Here is a 19,673-nt window from a genome sequence, read left to right as displayed (position 1 = left end):
GACATAGGCATGGGACGGGGGAGCAGGTTCTGGGTTAAGTGTCACTGTCTTTTGCTATTCTTACCAAGTTTTAGTAGCTTTTCTTGAATAAATTGTTCTTTATGTGCTGCATGCCCTTAGAAAAGTTTCCAGAGGCTGTAAATGAGTGTCTTTTATTTCTTAAAGAAACAAATGTCATTTATTCTTGTTTCACTGTGGAGTGTGTCTACAGACTGCATCCTGCTGCCATTCGTTAAGTGGAAACTCCACTAATTTTTGGAATTCTCTTACTCTTTTCTTGTGAATTCCAGTTAACTTGCATGATATTTTTCAAAACTTTTCTTTATTTCCATCTTTGAAAATCTCTGCAATGAACAGATCATTCTTTAATGCTAATAATATGCAATTATTATGTAGATGTTGGCAAATATAACACAGCTTGTATACATTTTGTGTATGTGACATGATTATCTTACTTACCCAAAGCTTATTAAATTTCTTGAGAGCTGAGACTAGCTTTGTTCATCTCTGTGTTGTCAAGGACCTGGGATGTTGTTTGTTGTTTGTACATAGCACCTGCCACTTAAATATTGTATTGAATTCATTGCACAGATCCTATACTTCCTGCCCATGTAATACTTACATATTTCTACATCAAGGCAGCATATTTAGAGCTTTAAGACTGTCTTATTCGGCACAATCAATTATTTCTTGTTTGCTGAGGACTTCCTCAGTTTTTACAGTGAGTGTCCTTAGGACCAGAAAACTCCTCAAGATTTTTCCCAGATAAGATTGGGAAAATTGATCACCTTGTTTATAGTTAATATTTGTAGCATATGTTATAATTTAACAAATTGATTCAAACAGAAGTCTAACTTCATACAGTGAATCACTACATATACAGGTTATGTTCAATTGTAATTTTAGGTATTTTTGATAACAAGTTTAAAATTCAAGAACTTATATAATATATACATCAAATAATGTGTATATCTCTTAGTTGTGTGTTTCTATATATCAGTCAACCAGGATCCAATATCTTGCAAGCTTAGTAAACATATTTAATTTTTTTTGTTCATTCAGTCTAATGCTGAAGTAGAGTTTGCAATACATACATTAATCACCACCTAGATGCAATGAAATATAGCATGAAGCACACTAATTTTTTTGTACAGAGAGAACTAGGGTGACATACATTTTATTTATTTACCTTGTGCAATTAGTTTAGTGATATTTCCTTCCAATATCTAGTCTCCTTATGTTCTATAAAATTTGGAAAACAATACCTACCTAGTAGTGTAACCATGAATGTTGTTATAAAAATGAAATAAGATAAAGTATATGTTGCATAGGGATAGAGTCATGTGTATCAGTGTATGAGTGTGTGAGTGTCCTTTTCCCCCTTTCTCCCTCTCTCCTTCCATATTATTTTGTATTACTTCCCAGACAAAAATTCTTCCTTACACACACATTTTCTTATCTGGCATCAAGTAGTGGCACACATAACCTTCAGCTTCCTAGTACTTGAACTATGAAGCTCTCACACAAACTCATAAAGTACAAACCATAAATGTGGCACTTTTGTTTGACTGTCAGTCGCTACTTTCTGGTATCTAATTTTTAGTTCTGTCACTTTGTGAGATTTGGCAAGCTCCTTTCTCTTCATGTTATCCTCCAATGAAGCTTTATATCTTCTGGAATATGGCTGAAACATATTTGAACAGTTTCTACTCAGCTAAGCATCTTCAGCATCTTCTCATAGTTAGCCAGGTCTTAGACTATAAGCCTAATACTAGCTCCCGCATCTTCCTGATGCTCTGTCTGTATGTGACTGACTAAATCCTGTGCCCGACTAAAGCATAAATATTTTCTATTGTGATATTTTATCCAGTATAGCAACTGAGAGACATTTATAAGAAAAGATCTTCGATGAACTTGCAATGAAACCATTCCTACATTTTCTGGACAATTTCGGAAAAGATATGGCCCAGTTCTAAAAGGTATAGAAATTTTGAGGAGTTACAACCTCGCAGAGCAAACCATCACGTGTTTCTGCTGCCAGTCTGCAACAGTCTACTTACAATCTAAGGGTAAAATAGTATTGGAATTGCAACTAATCACAATGGTGTAACATGAACTGTGTAATTTGGCCTAACAAATGAGTTTCTATGAGCAAAAGACTTAAACGGAAAGTATGTTTGACTCATCTCATACTTATTTGGTGAATAGATGGGATTTAAATGATAAAACAATTATATGATTATAATCTGTATATAATAAAATAAATCTAAAGTTCATACAATTATGTAGTGATTGTTGCTGAAAAAAAAGGTTTTAACAGTTGAATAGAAATCAGAAATTAAAACTTTAACCTAGTCTGCACAGGCCATTTGAGAAAGTGTGGTTTTATTCCTATACTATAAATTAGTTTTCAGAAATGCTTTAAAAATTTTTATTCTATTTATTAGGTAAGCATTTCCCTTAAAATTGTGCTTTTCAATTTGCTTAATAACTTTCTCACCATCAATGGAAACGCTAACTTTGACCCCGTCCCAGTTCTCAACTACATTAAGTGTAAAAAGAACTTAATGGTACAAAATTACTCTGAAAGTATCACACCTCATTGTTTAAACAAGAAACATCTGGTAATAATGATACAGGTCAAGGTAGAAAATGTTATTTTGTTAAGATAATGATAGTAGACCAAAATGTCTTTACTCATATCTCTTCTTAGTTGCCAATGTTTTTGTTTTGCCATTTGGAAGACAATTAAAGAAAGTAAATTCAGTTCAATTCATTTTAACAAACATTTTACTGAGCACCTAAGCCACCTGCAACAATACGTCAATTGCAATTTCTCCATCAGCAATCACAAATAAATCCCACTACGTTCCTCTCAAACTTTTTAAACTACCAGTTCTTACTTTCCTATCAGTTCCTCTTTTTTCTCATCTTCCTCCTCATCTCTACTTTCCCCTTATTAGACTTAAAAGTTGTATCTTAAATGGTTTTGAGGGTTTCTATGGCTTGTTTTAAATGTTTGATGAGAAATTAAATATTTATAAAAGTGTAATCATTTAATAAAAGTAAGTCTTCTGTCTTTAAATTTCCCATTTGTACACACACAATATGATTAAAATAGATCTCTAAAGAGGAAGAAATATACCATAATCTATATAATGTTGAAATTATAATTGTTATATTTGTATTTTCCTCCAAGTTGCTTAAGCTTTCCTCTGCCTTTTTTTTTTCTTTTTGGAACAGTCATACATGGTCTTCTCACTCTGTATTATCTTACAGATCTGGAAGTTAACTTCAAAACTCTCTTCTATCCCGCCATTCTGTTGGTTCATCTGACCGATGTATTTTGTCTTTAACTCAGAACAAAAATAACTTTATCTTTGACAAGAACTTCTTCTGCCCCCAAAGCTTTACACCTGTCCTTTGGTTTACTTTGCAGACACCTTGAAGCAGCTTACTGTAATAGAAAGAAAATGAGGTTGAGACAAATAACGATTAAGTCTAGGTTCTGTACTTAATAGCTTTAAACTTCCCAAGTCTCAGTTTTATCACATATTAAAAAATACAGACTGTAATACCTGACTAAATAAGCAAAGAATTTGCTCGGTAAATGTTGGTATCTTCTGCTTAGAAGTATCTTTGACTCTAGACCTTCAGAAGTCCCTTATTCTGGACTTAGTTGTCAGCTCATTTCAATTTTTTTCTTCCCATTCATGTCACAGAACTTTCCTAATTTACTCAGAAATCAAAGGCACCTTTTAGCTTTCCTCATGTTCTCCCCATAAAGACTTGCCAACTCCCTCTAGAGAGCATCTATTACTTCCTTCTTACAAAACTGTACCATTTTTTAAACTTTACTTTCTACCTATTTGAATTGGTGTTAACAGTTTCTCTCAAATGAGAATAACAAAGTAACTATTTTGTGTTGTTCATTGTACAGGAAGTTTCTTTCAAGTATGAAGAGTTCCTTACTGAATATACTGTTCTATTTATAATACAGTGCACTTATAGGTGTGAATTGAATTACTTAACTGACTTTTCTTATTGATAATGTCCTGGTCATACTTCAAGCATAGAATACCTTAATTTACATTTTTGAATATTCAAACGTATTTATTCCGACGTCTTTTTGAGAGAGCTTCATTATAACTATATTGTTGAACTAAGTCCATCACCTGTTATCACAGGTCAGCACGGGATTTATTTACTCTTATTAGGTCATGGCCAAATGGCTCTGAAGAACAGTGCCATTTTACGTAGAGTTGCTTACCATTTGAAACCCAAATATAGACATCATATTTGAAAGAAAGCTTTTATTTTCCTCCTTTTCCTTCTCACTCAGCTTGCATTTTCTGCTTGTGATTAGTCTACTCTTTAGCTAATTTGTGCTCTGAAAATTACTTATATTCTCTTAACTGAGTGCTCTGGAACAGCTTATGAAATGGATTCATTTCTCTTGTTTCCTATTGATCACTGATTATTACAGTATTTTTCGAGAAGAACATTTTACATTTATTGTTTATATATTTAAAGTAACTATTTTAATATATAAATAATGTACAAAATCTCAAATACATGTGACAAAGGGGCTATTCTACAAAGGAAATTAAAGACAGAAGAAAAAGAGCTAGGATAATTGTACTTATAGAGGATACTCTCTCAGTACTTGCAGGTAAAGCAACAAAACTGAATCTCTAGCAGGCAAAAGTTAAACCCAAATAGTGTAGGTCAGTAATATAGAATATGTAGACTACAAAGACAAGGACGTTCTCTCATTTGGGGGTAGTTACAAAGAGCATAACAGGGCAGCACAAAAATAGTTCATATCCGGCGGGGTGCGGTGGCTCACGCCTGTAATCCCATCACTTTGGGAGGCGAGGCAGGTGGATCACGAGGTCAGGAGATGGAGACCATCCTGGCTAACACGGTGAAACCTCATCTTTACTAAAAATACAAAAAAATTAGCCGAGCGTGGTGGGTGCCTGTAGTCCCAGCTACTTGGGAGGCTGAGTCAGGAGAATGGTGTGAACCCGGGAGGGGGAGCTTGCAGTGAGCCGAGATTGCGCCACTGCACTCCAGCCTGGGCGACCGAGCAAGACTCCATCACAAAAAAAAAAAAAAAAAGTTCATAGTCTAACAAATATCTGGACACTTTAGTCATAGAGATTCCCTTAGGTGTATCAATAGAATAATGTAAAATCTATTTGAAAATTAAAGCAAACGCATCATTTCCTATTTCATTGAAATCCTCCTATCCTTCTAAAAATTGGAGTTGTAGATCTGTATCACAAACCCATTGAATTTGGTAAACAGTAAAATGCTTAGTTATGCCTAAACTGTATAAGAACTTTGTAGTTCTCCAGTAAAATAAAGGGAACTTAATCTTACATAATAAGGTATAATATGGTGAGTCCAGCCTGATCAATGTCACTATTGTCATAATCCAATTTAACATTTTTTCAGGTTTAATTAGGTTGTTGTAATTACCTTTAAACATATGTAAAGTATATATAACACTTTCACGTATACAGTAGGGTCCATAGTTAACATATTTTAAAATACCAAATATCATATATTTTTACTGCCTTGTGTTCATATTCCAGCCACTTTGCTTAATTTTAATTTTATTTTCATCAATTGTAGAATTGCAAAGCTACTCAAAAATTCAGGTTAGCATTTCAATTAAATTTAAGTAGCAGAGTGATTAGTAGCTTAACCTTTGAAATTTAGCAGCCTTTGTTTAAATCGTTTTCTTGTTCTTTCTGAAGACATAATATGATCTCGGGCCTTAGTATCCCGCTCTGTCAACTAATGTCAACTTCAGTGTTTAAACAAATCTGAGCAATGTGCTAAGCTCAGTACCCAGCACAATTTAGCTCTTACAATGTCACTATATGTAGATAATTGATTGTTACTGACATAAGTAAAAGTGAACATGTTTATCTTGTTACATATTATTTGCGATAGTTCCTTGTATATTGACCGTCAGTGAGTTGGTCATTTGAAGAGGAAGCAAAATAACTTTATTTACAGAGAAACATGTAATTCTCCATCCTTTAGTATATAATAACAAATTCTGAAGGGATATATTATTAACCATTCAGTTGGTGTAAATTTGAAGGGAATGCTATTTTTTTTCCAGTGCAAACAAAATAAGCATGTATGCTAGCAAAGGTGTCAGGTTTGTTTAATATTGTCAAGTACAGATAGAATTCCACTCTAAAAGGCAGATTCACGTGGACCAATAACTTGATAACAGCATGTCTAAAGCATATATACTCAACTGTCTCACTGGGGATAGATTTTGCTGAGTTTGTATGCAATGGCTCCCCCAAAGAGATTAAGGAGAGATTAAAGATAGGGAAATTAAGTTATTGATAAATTTTAAGATTCAGAACTCATATAAAGACATTTGAAGATATGGTCTACCAAAACTCAACTCTTCTCAGTTCTATTTCTTCCAATTAAAATAGTTAACCTCTATTTTATCTCCTTCATCCTAGACTTCTGCCATCTTGGACATCAAAGGGGTATGTATATTTTATATACATACTTCTCCCATTTCCCAGTGTCTTCTTCATGTCCTTCATATCCACTGAAACCACCATATTGAACCCTGTCATAGTATTTACCAAAATTTTACTTAGGACACAAATATATATAATGCGAAAAATGAAAAGATACCTGAGAGTTGGGACTATACTGAATAAAGTTTCATATACTACATGCAAAATTAATTTAATTTAAAAATTTTTCTTGATGTAAAAGATATATTCTAGTGTATAATGCAATGTACTAATAAAATACAGTATGCATATATATGTGTACAAGTGCATGTGAGTTTTTTCAAATCTAATATAGGTAGATCTATATCTAGATGTTTAAATGTAATGTCTTTTTTTCTTAAGTGCTCATACACCTGGGTGTTCTGGCATGATCTTTATGGGGATTAACCTCTGTTAGCAAATTGTAGTCCAGTTGATCTCTATTTTCTTAGCAAATTTTCTCTTCTTCTCTTTCTTGTTTGCTTTTTTTTTTTTCGTTTTTCTTTAAGTAAAATGATTTTTCAGTTTCTTTGCTTCTATAAATGGAGTTAATATAAGCTAAATCCCATCGGCACACTTGCAAAGAGACTTCATGCAAAAACCAACTTCAGAGAAATAATTCTCTTATGGGTCCTAAAGACTCAGTATACCACAGTTGTGAAAAAGATGAATGGGGCAAAATCCCCAGAGATTAATATATTCAGCTACCCCTGCAGTTTCTAAATTCTACATCTACTTTTATTGGTTTATCTCTGAGTTTCAGAGATCAAACCCTCTCTGCTTTTTCTTTTCATGTCTTTCAATTTGTACAAAAATATCTAATTTTTTTTTTCATTTAACATTCTAGCTTAGCCTAGCCTACCTTAAACCTGCTTGAACAACTTATTTTAGCCTACATTTGGACAAAATCATCTAGCACAAAGCCTGTCTTATAATAAAGTGTGGAATATCTTATGTAATTTATTGAATGCTGAACTGAAAGGGAAAAAAGGAATCGATGTATAGGTACTCAAAGTATGGTTTCTACTGAATGCATATCAATTTCACAGCATTGCAAAGTGAAAACACTGTAAGATGAATCTTTACGAGTCAGGGAACAATCTGTACACTTTTAAATTGTACTCTTAACCACTGTAATTTTGAGTTTATATATGCAAGTCTACATACATAAAATAGATTTACTTTACATCATCATTCTGTTATTATTTAATACTTTTGACATGGATTAAAATTAAATAATCCATTTTTTAAATTTTATAAAAAATATGATTAAGTTCTATTTTTAAATTTATTCCAAGGATAACAGACTTTTACATGTTTCGAACAAAATAAAAGTGGTACATATTGAACAAAATTACCCACTGAAATCTTTCTGTAACCCAAATCAATAATACTCAGAGTAAATAATACTTTCCAATGTAACTGGATAATCAACAGTTTTAAATTTCTAAACTCAAGAACTTGCTGTTATGAAAAGCCCCTGCATCACTACTGGTGGATATACTTAATCCAGTCTCATTTGACTCAATAGAAATTGTTTCTGGGAACTATATAATAGCAGTGTTCACCTCAAAGAATATACAGCATTAGAGACAAGAAATCAGTGCATCAAAAGGCAAAGGCTAGAAAAGTAAAGAGTAACTAGAAATTAAGCTGGGGCCGAAGGTTGAGAGTAAGGAGCCAGACATGGTGTGTTTGCTAGTCATGAAACCTAAGAGAACCTTTCTTCAAAACGGGCTCAGTTGTTGGTTATGGAATTGATGTGGTTCTTTGCTGTGCTTAGTGATGATAATGATGATGATGAAGAAGAAGATGATGAAGATGATGATGATAAAATACTCAAGGTCCTAAATTAATACCTTGCATAATAAGTCTGTGAAAAGATTATTAAGTAAAGGAAAACAAAACAAACAGCATATCTAAACACGTCAAGTAATTTTACACTTTCATTCTTAGTTTTCACAACGTATTTTCACTCTCATTCTTAAGTGAGTAAACACATTTTCAGAACAAGGAAAGATGATGCCTCATACCCCATGTTTCCTTAGCTGACATTATTCAAGTTTGTTGTTCACTCCAAGGACGTGGAACAAAGACAGGTTTCAAGCTGATTCAAAAACAGCTCTGTCTTTTGACAATCCCTTGCGGGAATCAATTAGATCCATCTGTGTCAAGTGGGAATCAATTAGATCCATCTGTGTCAAGTGGACCGACTGCTACTCATTAGAAGTAAGACATGGTACACTACTTTATTTGATATAAAGTAGCCCTTGTCAGATACTAGCTACTGTGACATAAAAAGTACAAAATAAAAAACACACTTATAGCAGGCGAATTTCTTTCATGTTAACCTTCCTTTGTTCCTCACACCAGGGTCTTGACTCTAACAATTTTCTTGAATTTGGAAGGTGTATCTTTACCTAATAATGTTTTTTACTTAGGAACTTTTTGATTTTTCTCGTTCTTAAGTATTGCATGAAAATCAGGTTCTTCTTAATATTTTGGCCTCATCATTGTTTTATAAGTCTTCAAAATAGAACATACAGTAAATTAAACAACTTAGCATATTCTCTACTCTAGATACTTAGTTTCTCTATGTAAATTCTTATTTATTGACCTGCAGAGAGTTTCAATTAATCTTATTTACCTTTTAATTATTTTTGTTACAACCTTCAATATTCCTTCAATAACTGTTCATATTTTTAAAAACGTGTAAATCCATTCACCAGGCATCTTCTGCTTTTGTAATTATCAACAGAACATCCAAGGGCTTCAGAAATAAAAGACTGATAAATAATGTTAGGTTAATACATAATAATTACCAAGGCAGAAGATTTTGGAGAATACCTCAACAAATACTGAATGTATATGTGGATGTGTGTGTGTGTGTGTCTGTGTGTGTGTGTGTCTGCATATAGCCTTATAAATCATATATGGTTTTCTGGAGCTTAACTGGAAGTGAATCATGTTGTAATATAGACATGTAAAACAATAGTTTGAATCCACTGAGTAAACTGGTTAGCATTCAGCCTGAAATGTAGGGGTGCTCAGTAATTGTTACACTTACTTCTTTTTAAAAGACAGGTGAGCTTTTTTAGAGTTTTCTCCTGATTACAGGTTCTCTTCAAGAATAAAAGCATTTGTTATGGACTGAATGTTTATGTTTCCCCAAAATTCATATGTTGAAATCCTAATGTCCTATGCATGATATATGGATATGGGTCTTTGTGGGGGTAATGAGGTCATGAGGGTGGAGTCCTCATAAATAGGATTATGTGGCCCTTCTAACCGAGACGCCACACAGCTCTCTTTCCCTTTCTGCTGTGTGGATACAAGGACATGACTTTCTGCAGAATAGAAACCAGGCCTTTATTAGAAAATGCGTCACTTGGCACATTGATCATAACCTTTCCAGCTTCCAGAAACAAGAGACATACATGTTTGTTGCTGAAGCCACTCCATCTACCGTAATTTGTTATAGCAGCCCTAAGTGACTAAGACAGAAATTGGTACCAAGCAGTAGGGATTCAGCTATAAAAAATACCTAAAAATGTAGAAGTGGCTATGAAACTGGGTAATGGGTACAGGCTGGAAGAGTTTTGAAGTGCTAAATTATGAATGTTCAAGGATATTCTGTTAAAGGTTCAGAAAGAAAAGAGAACTGTAGAGAAAGATTCTGTCTTCCCAAAGAACATCTAAACAATCCTAAACAGAATGTTGGTAGATATATGGACTGTAAAAGCCATTCTGATATGTTCTTAGAGAGAAATAAAGACATGTTATTAGAAACTAGAAGAAAGATAGTATTTGTCATAAAGTGGCAAAGAACTTAGGTGGGTGGTGTTCATATTCTAGTATTTTGTGTAAAGAAGGACTTTAGAGTGATGAAATTAGATATTTAGCTGGGGGGATTTTTAAGCAAAGTGTTAAAGGAGTAGCTTGGTTCCTCACAACTGCTTACAGTAAAATGTGAAATAAAAGAAATTAAACAAAGATGAATTTTTTTAAGTAAAAAGAAACCAAAGCTTAAGGACTTGGAAATATCTCAACCCGTCTGTGTTCCAAAATAATGAGAAAGTGTGTTTAGAAGAGAACATTAAGGGTTGATAGACCAATTACTTAATAAGAAGATTTGTATAGGTGCAAACCATGAACTTCATCCACTATTTCAGGAAAAGCCAGGAAAACAGATGAGATTATAATAGCAGAAACACTGCTAGCTGGTACCAAAGGAAAGAGAAATGCGGTGAAATGAAAGAAGATCATCAAACTTCTTCAGCTCCGTTAAACAGCATCACATAACTCTTCAGCTATGAGCATTCATAATTCTCCAAATCGAGGGAAGAATTCCAAATCACCCCAATAGTGATTTGATGTCACTAGGCTTGTGGAATGGCTGCTTCCATAATGGTTTCAAACATTGGGCTCAATGCCTAGAAGAGACATTGGGGTAGAGTCGCCCAGTGGAGCACTGAGGGTGTGACCACTGCACAGAGTGAGGCTACTGCAGAGAGCCACAGCCTGGATGGTGCCCCTCCAAGTGGGGGAGGCTATGTTGCCACCCTAGTGAGTCCAAAAGTGGGACATCCATTCTGGTGGACCTGCAAAGTGAAGAATTGATCTAGAGGAAAAATTATGTTTGAGACTAAGGTTTAATGGAGTTTCCACTGTTAGGTTTTGGACTTACGTTGGACCTCTCACCCCTCTCTTCTTTCCTCTTTCTCCCTCTTGGAATATGAATATCTTCGCCATTGTATTTTGGAAACACATAACTTATCTGGTTTTACAGATTCACAGCTGGAGAGGAATGTGGCCTCAGGATAAACTGTACCTTTTGTCTCACATTTGTTTGGTTTAGATAATATTTAGATGACACTTTGGATTTGAGTTAATACTGGAAGAAGTTGAGACTTTTGGGGCTCTTAGGATGGATGCACTTTGCACGTAAAAAAGGCACAAATTTGGGGTGGGCAGAACTGGAATCTTATGAGCTGATATGTATCCCCCCCAAATTCACATCTGGCAATCTCAAACCTCAATGTGATAGTATTAAAAGATGGGGCATTTGGGAGGTAATGAGTTCATCAGGATGGAGCCCTCATGAAGTTATTTTTACCATTACAAAAGGGACTCTAGAGAGAGCTCTCTTTCTCTTTCTCTAGTGTCTGGAAACAAGGAGAAGATGACCACCTGCTGAAAAGGAGGCAAGTCCTCACCAGATGCCAGATCAGCTGGTCCCTTGATCTTGGACTGTCTAGCCTCCAGAACTGTGTTTGTAGCTTAAGTCACTCAGCGATATGGTTTGGCTCTGTGTCCCCACCAAAATCTCATCTCGAATTATAATCCCTACATGTTAAAGGAGGGTCCTAGTAGGAGGTGATTGACTCACGGAGGTGGTTCCCCCATGCTTTTCTCATGATAGTGAGTGTGCTCTTACAAGATCTGATTATTTTATAAGATCTCATCAGATCTTATAATGATTATCTTATCAGATCTCACAAGATCTGATTATTTTATAAGTGTTTGACAGTTCCTCCTTCACATGTTGTCTTTTGCCTGCCGCTATGTAAGATTCGCCTGCTTCCTTTTCCTCCATGATTGTAAGTTTCCTCCCCAGCCATGTGGAACTGCGAGTCAATTAAACCTCCTTACTTTTTAGATTATGCAGTCTCAGGGCAGTTCTTTATAGCAGTGTGAAAACAGACTAATACATCCAGTATGCGTTAATGGATTATAGCAGCTAGAGCTGACTGAGGTAGTATTCATGTAACTATAGGTGATGGATTCAGATAAATTCAAAGAGCAAGTTGCCTATGCTGTCAAGCCATTTCGTGAGATTTCACTATATGCAATTACTGTGTTAAGGATACCACTGAACACTTGATCCATTGTTTTAATCTTTACTTACCACATGGTATAAAATCTTACAATTTATTTGTCTGTTGTATGTCAATAGAATAGAGTGTTTTGCTTCAAAAACCTACTAATGTTTTCTTATTTTGGTTCTTGCATACTAAGCTTCAATCATTTAGGGACAGAAGATTCAGAAACAAATCTCATACCTGTCTTTTAATTCGTTTCCCAACAGCTGTAGGCATGCAGCAGAAAATTCAAACATACAGTAGAATGAATGGGAAAAAAAAGTCTCAGAACATACTGCTGGGTCAATGTATAAGTGAGGAAAAGGGAAATTGCATTGTCTTGATAGTACTAGTGGAATTTATGTGTTGAGAGAGTGGGAGAGAGATGAGCAGGAAGCAGTTCCTTGCAAAGTGTGTGCTTTGAGCAATTTCATAAATTCATTTTACTCTACGACTGACTCTAACTGTGCCTCTACTCATTTCACCTAAAATCCAGCAGACATGTTTTACACACTGAAAAAATGACATGCAAATTGCAATAACTTTTTCAAACACTAACTTTGGGTAAGGGGTCAGAAATTTTAGACTACTTATAAAATGTATTAATGTCTATTATACTCTAGGCACTTCCAGAGTATCTTGATATCACTAATTATGAGAATCATTCTCTAAAAGGTTATATTATTAAATCCCATTTCTACATGAAGAGTTGAGATTTGTTACCTTGAGTGACAGGAGAATCAGACCTCTAGTGGTTGTAACGCCACTAGTAAACATTGTTGCGACAGTTGATAATGTGTTTTCCCCCAAAATCCTATAGCACTTCCTCTACTCTTATGTAAAGTCTTATGTTTTCAAGCATCATATTCTATAATTAAATCATCATGCAGTTTTGGACACAGAATTGGTTTTCTTGTTTCTGTTCTTGTTTTGTTTTGTTTTCCTGAGACGTAGAAAAGAAAATGTTTCTTTTTCTCACCTAACAGCACTGCTGCCTACATCCAGGTCTTGAGCAGTGACAGCCCCAATGATCGTCCCGACCGGGGTGTCTTCATAAACCTCCATGGTGTAGAGCGGCTTGCTGAAAACCGGCGGCTCATCTACGTCCAGCACGCTGATCTTCACCGTAGCTGTGTCTTTAAACGGGCCCGCCGAGTGAAACCGATGGTCAAGGTGAAGGTTGGAAGCCTCAACTTTGAAAGTGTATGCCTTCTTTGTTTCAAAATCTAAAGGCTGTAGCGAGGACAAATTAAGAATAAGGAGTACATTTATGTAGAATGTGACAGAAAGGGTCAACATTACTTCAGAGCAATTTGCAAGTTATTACCAATTGTATTGGTTTAAAATTTTCGTTTTTTTCATAATTAGGGGGTAAGGGCAGTACAAGGAATTTTTATTTTTTTATTTTTTTGAAAGTCTCTGTCTCTCGCCCAGGCTGGAACTCAGTGGCGCGATCTCGGCTCACTGCAACTTCCGCCTCCTCCGGGGTTCAAGCGATTCTCCTGCCTCAGTCTCCTGAGTAGCTGGGATTACAGGCGCGCGCCACCATGCCCGGCTAATTTTTGTGTTTTTAGTAGAGACAGGGCTTCAACATGTTGGCCAGGCTGGTCTCGAATTCCTGACCTCAGGTGATCCACCCACCTCCGCCTCCCAAAGTGCTGGGATTACAGGCGCAAGGTAAACATTTTAAGAAAAGAATCACCTCCATGTACAAGTTTCTGGGTAATTTGTAAAGATCATCAGTTGCAAATGTTTTTTTGTTTTTTTTTTTTTTTCTTAAAAATCACATCATTTACATGCAGACATACATACTAGGTAGGGCTTAATCATTTTATATGAGCAAAGTTAAAACAGCAAGAGAACAGATGTTCAGGGAAGCATTTCTCTGCTCTTATCCAATACTGACATCTAGTGGAACAAAGCAATGATTAAAAAAAAAAAAAAAAAAACAGAATAAAAATGAAATAGGATCATTGAAGATATTCCAGATTCTAGCTGCAAATTTGGTATTGGAAAAGTGGTCCCATGAAAACTCCATATTTTGTTGTCTTATTTTATGGCATCTTATATTAAACACTTTTGGATGTCTACGTCTTTTCTTTTTTTTACTAGTAAATGTCTGTATCAGTATTTACAAGCATACATATTGCTAATTTAAAAATAGTTTTGCTTTTTGTGTGTTCTCAGAACCGTATATATAAATTATGGGCACTGTAACACATCATCAATACACATTACCAAGAATTGGGGCTTTCAATATTAATATATATGACCAAATTAGAAAAGGCTGTGAAACATAATATAATATAGGAAGTCATTTTCTATGGAGTCACGGATGCTCAATTTTAGCTTATCACTGCTTACTTGCACCCTCACTGTGAACATTAATTTTATGTCTGCAATAACGGAAAATATACTATTCCTGAAATATGGTGCTGCTGTGGTGCTTTGTTTAAGTGATAATTTTAAGGTCAATGGCACTGGCCTCTCATCATCTAAGAAAATCTGAGACAGCACGAATTTAACATTAACATAGTGATTTTCTAGGACCTTTAAAAATTTCTGTTTTCTAAAGGAATTCCCTCAAGCCTGACTCCAATGAGTTGCTAATTGCAGTGTCAGTACCTGTTCCTTTACTGTAGTACACCTGGGGAAAATAAAGGAAGGATATTTTTCTCCTTCTAAGATATGATTGTTTTATGCATTTCCTCTGAGGAACAAAAACGAAAAAAAAATCACTTTTAAATCTTCAAAAACTTTCACAATTTCATGTAATTTATTATAACAAAACAGCATTTCACTTGAATATGACATCATTCTCTTTCACCGTACATTTTTATGCAGCAGGAACTATATTTATTAATTCCCTATAGGTATTCCTTTTATTTATCATATTTTTATTCATGTGTTTACCTGCTTTGTAATCAATGCTTTCTTTTTATCTTTCTATATTTTAACTTGCTCACCTCATACCTGTTAACTTATAATATTGATCTCCTTTCATTTTCATGTTTCCCCTGTTAGAAATTTTGATTTCTCTTAATACCTATATAAGCAAAGAATAGTATGCATAAGATGCGATGGTTGATCATATGGCCTTTGATTACTATATACTTTAACTTTGAACCAAGGATGATGATAGACCCTCCCTATAACTGATCCCCTCCTTGTTCCTGGGCCAAAACCATGTCTGTAAAACTAAAGAAAGACCACAAGATTAGGATTATGACAGTGGCCTGAATTCTGCTAAAACATAGGTAGTTTCTATAATCTCTTACTGCTCAAGAATCATGTGATGAGAGGTCACAAGATTTGTAACTTCCCTAATTGCCCCTACAGATTACATCACTATTGCAGAATGTAAGATTGGTCTTTTGAGATGTTTTTCACTCTAACCCCACTCAGATTTGTGGCGGCATATGACTCAAAGAGTCCTATGGCTCCCTGCCCAGAGATGGACTCAGCACCGGGGGACTGTATTTTACACCCTTACGATGTCATCCCCAACCAATCAGCAGCACCCATTTGCTAGTCCCTTGCCCATCAAACTATCCTTGAAAAACCTTAACCTCTGGGCCGATCTGAGTAACAACTCTGTCTTCCACATGGCTAGCCTAGTGTCAGGTAAGCTCTTTACTGCAGTCCCGTGGTCTCAGTGAATTGGTTTTGTCTGTGCAATGAGCAAGAAGAGCCCATTGGGGTATTACAGCACCACTTTCTGTTCTTACTTTGCTGAAGTCCAGGTCACAAAAAACTAAATGAAATGTTAAGTTGCAAAGGATTTTCTCATTTCAAAGGGAAATAAGCAATTTTTGGCATAAATTATAAGAGAATAGCTGCCTGGGTTCTTCCAGGGCTCCTCACGCTTCCAGATAATGTTGAGTGGAAATGGATAGCTATGGTTATAGATATTTTGAGGAATTTGAAAAAAATGATAGTTGCAGCAGGCAGAATTCTAAGATGCTTCCAATATTCCTGCCCCCAATGACCTATACTCTGTGTGCAATGACTCTGCCATTGATTGTGTGAGAGGCCTGTAAATTAAATGCCATCTCACTCACATAAACTTATTAAGTTTTACGGCAACATAAGTTGTGCAGATATAATTAGGGTCCCTAATCACTTGACATTGAGTTAATTAAGAGATATTTTACTTGAGAGGTGTGACCCCCTAAAAGAAATGGGTGATGCAGATGTCTAGAAATGTTATATCTGAAAAATAGAGAGAGGATCGCCCAATGATGCTCCTTTGATCAGCCTAAAGCTTGAATACTGTGTTTTGTTAAAGAAATCAGACTCAAGAAAAGACAATTTGTTGCAAGACTAGAATGATAAAATATTACTAAAGTCAAAAATAAGAAACCACTACAATTACTGAGTGTGTTTAGATGGAATGAAGAAGATCAAGGCAAGGCAAGACACACATTTTCAAATGCTTGAAGGGCCATTATGTTGATATTACTTAGGATTATTCTTTATGCCTCTGAGTGGTGAATTAATAGTAATTTGAGTTATTAACAAGAGTAACTTTAGGTTAGAAAAAGGAGAAATCCTCTAATAAATAAAATCATTCTATAGTGAATTTAAACACACACACACACACACACACGTAGATGTTTTCAAGGTGGCAAGGCTTGCGATGCATACTGTAAGGATGGGAAAATGAAAACATAAATAAGACTTGCCTTTCAATTCATTCAACAAATTAAAGAATATTGCCATCTTGCTTAATGAATGAATTTGAAGAAGTACCCAGTTCTCTATAACTACATGTGTTTAAGAGAAATTGAATATGTTAGAAGCTGTCAGAGGGAGAATGATGTATAAGATAGAAGCGTGCACTAGCTAATTCAAATTAAGGAACGTATAAAAATATATTTTCTGTTTTTCCAAACTCTAAATGCTCTATAAGTGTTAAACAATGTAAGTTGTCTATCTTGTAGTATTAAGAATATTTTGATTTTTATCACCTTAGGGTTCCTTTTGCCTAGAAAGCAAATTGAGCTGATCTAGCTCATACTAACTCCCTTTTTTTAAGGCAAAAATTAACTTCTATCTTAGAATGTAAACGTTACTACCAATCATTCCCCATTTCCTCCTCTATTTTCTCATATGTTGAAATACTTCTGATTACCTATATGATTTGGCAAATTCTTTCTAGATAAGATCTTAATTTTTTTTCCCTACTTGATTACACACTACTGTTAGCTGGATAATCTTGACTCTTTACTGGTAACTCCTTTTCAAGCCAGACACAAAAGGAGAATTTTGAAACCTTTAAAAGAGATGAGATGTATTCCATGCCTTTTAAGAACCTCTGACCTATCCCAGCAGGCAAATATCTGGTTGTCAGGGAGATAGAGTGAGATAAAAGAATCCTTCTGTACATACAGATTTTTGCAACTGAAAACTTATAGCCTGTAGTGATCAAAGAACTAAAGAAAATTGTAAGAGAAAGGCCACCATAGTCTCCTAGGTGGACTTAGTTCTTCATGACCCTGACCTTCAGGCAATCCCACTTTACAAAATGGTATATAGCTCAGAAAGGGCAAAAAGAATCAGCAGTGATCCCTCTCTAATTGACTTCACCTACCCATCTGACTGACTACCTTCCATTTTTGTGGGGAATGAACTTTAGTTTCACAATCAATAAAAATCCCAGCATTTGAAATAAATATAGAATAAATAGGATTCCTTTCAGTGCTAGAAAATGAATCATATTCTACAATAGACATACATTATTGTGAAGTCGAACTAATTTATCTCTTGCACAATAAACAGAAAACTTTGTGGCACTGCTTGGAGCCCATTTAATGGTTATGAATCTTTCCAAGGGGAAGAAATGATCGACTAAAGAGAATTTAGTTGAGCAACTTCTTTCTCTTTAGGTTGTTTCTATAAGGGAAGATTAGTGGCACCAGAATGTTCAGGAAACAATTCATCTTATCGAATCATGCAGTAAGAACCACAACTATAGAGAAATACAGTATGATATACTCAGTTGCTCTCCAGAGATTCAACGGAGGAATTGGGGAAGGGGGGAATTTTGCTTCTTTGTTTTTTGCCACTGAAGGAAATAAAAAATATTTTACCCCCAAATGTATTTCTCTGATGGATTTTGAAATGTCTGCCACAGGGCCAGAAAATATAAGTGGCCTTGCAAAGCTGTCTTTTGTGGAAGAAAAATCGCATCTGTAAAGAATTCCCATTAATGTAGGCAGGTCTTTTCTATGCCTTTCCCAGACCTAGGAGCCAATGAGAGCCTGATAGTTTTAAAAGTCTGAAAATAAATAAGTATCACCGATTTTCTCTGAGCGAGGTTTCATTTACATAACAAGTGGCTTTGCTAACCAAGCCACTTCCTTTCTCCCTCTCATAACCTTTCTTGCCACTAAACCTGATTTACCAAGACAACCTGATTTTGTCCATGCTTTGGGCCACCATTCTTTCTGTAACCTTGAGATGGTAATTAGATTCTGTAACTTATTGGAAAATTGGGTCTTCATTCTGAAGGCGTCTGTGTATACATGTTAAATAATTTGTTTGCCTTTTCTCCTATTAATCAATCTGCCTCATGTCAGTAATTTTTCAGCAAATCTTTTGTGGCCCAAGAGCCTATGCCTCCCACAGGGAAAACACCTTTGCAAAGATTATGACAGTGAGGGAAGTCTAGCATGGCAGATGCCTTCTTGCTTTGAGCCTCACAGGCTGGCAATCTTTGCTCATTCCTTGGCATAGCCCAAGCTAACCATGGAATTTAGTTTATACTTTAACTTTGAACCAAGGATGATAATAGTCCCTCCCTATAACGGATCCCCTCCTTATTCCTGGGCCAAAACCACGTTTACAAAACTAAAGAAAGGCCACAAGATTAGGATTATGACAGTGGCCTGAATTCTGCTAAAACATAGGTAGTTTCTGTAATTTCTTACTGTGCAGGAATCATGTGAACAGAGGTCACGAGATTTGTAACTTCTCTAATTGCCCCTACAGATTACATCACGATTGCAGAATCTAAGATTGGTCTTTTGACATGTTTTTTACTCTAACCCCACTCAGATTTGTGGCATACGATTCAACGAGTCCTATGGCTCCCTGCCCAGAGATGGACTCAGCACCGGGGGACTATATTTTACACCCTTACGATGTCATCCCCAACCAATCAGCAGCACCCATTTGCTAGTCCCTTGCCCATCAAACTATCCTTGAAAAACCTTAACCTCTGGGCCGATCTGAGTAACAACTCTGTCTTCCACATGGCTAGCCT

At 35.5% G+C, this 19,673-nt stretch overlaps 1 protein-coding gene across 3 annotated transcripts in view; it reads right to left on the bottom strand.

The window, feature by feature from the left end:
- The window catches only part of CDH12 (cadherin 12), a 1,094,618-nt gene that overhangs the window by 45,610 nt on the left and 1,029,335 nt on the right, over nt 1–19,673 (bottom strand). For all 3 annotated transcript variants that reach the window (XM_007961262.3, XM_007961261.3, XM_037988711.2), the window contains one exon: nt 13,386–13,639. In XM_007961262.3, the coding sequence (XP_007959453.1) occupies nt 13,386–13,639 (254 nt within the window). The remainder of the gene's footprint in view (nt 1–13,385; nt 13,640–19,673) is intronic.

Source organism: Chlorocebus sabaeus, chromosome 4 (genome assembly GCF_047675955.1).
Source record: "Chlorocebus sabaeus isolate Y175 chromosome 4, mChlSab1.0.hap1, whole genome shotgun sequence".
NCBI lineage: Eukaryota > Metazoa > Chordata > Mammalia > Primates > Cercopithecidae > Chlorocebus > Chlorocebus sabaeus.
Note: the sequence above shows the minus strand (reverse complement) of the source record. Positions and strands in the feature narration are given on the sequence as shown.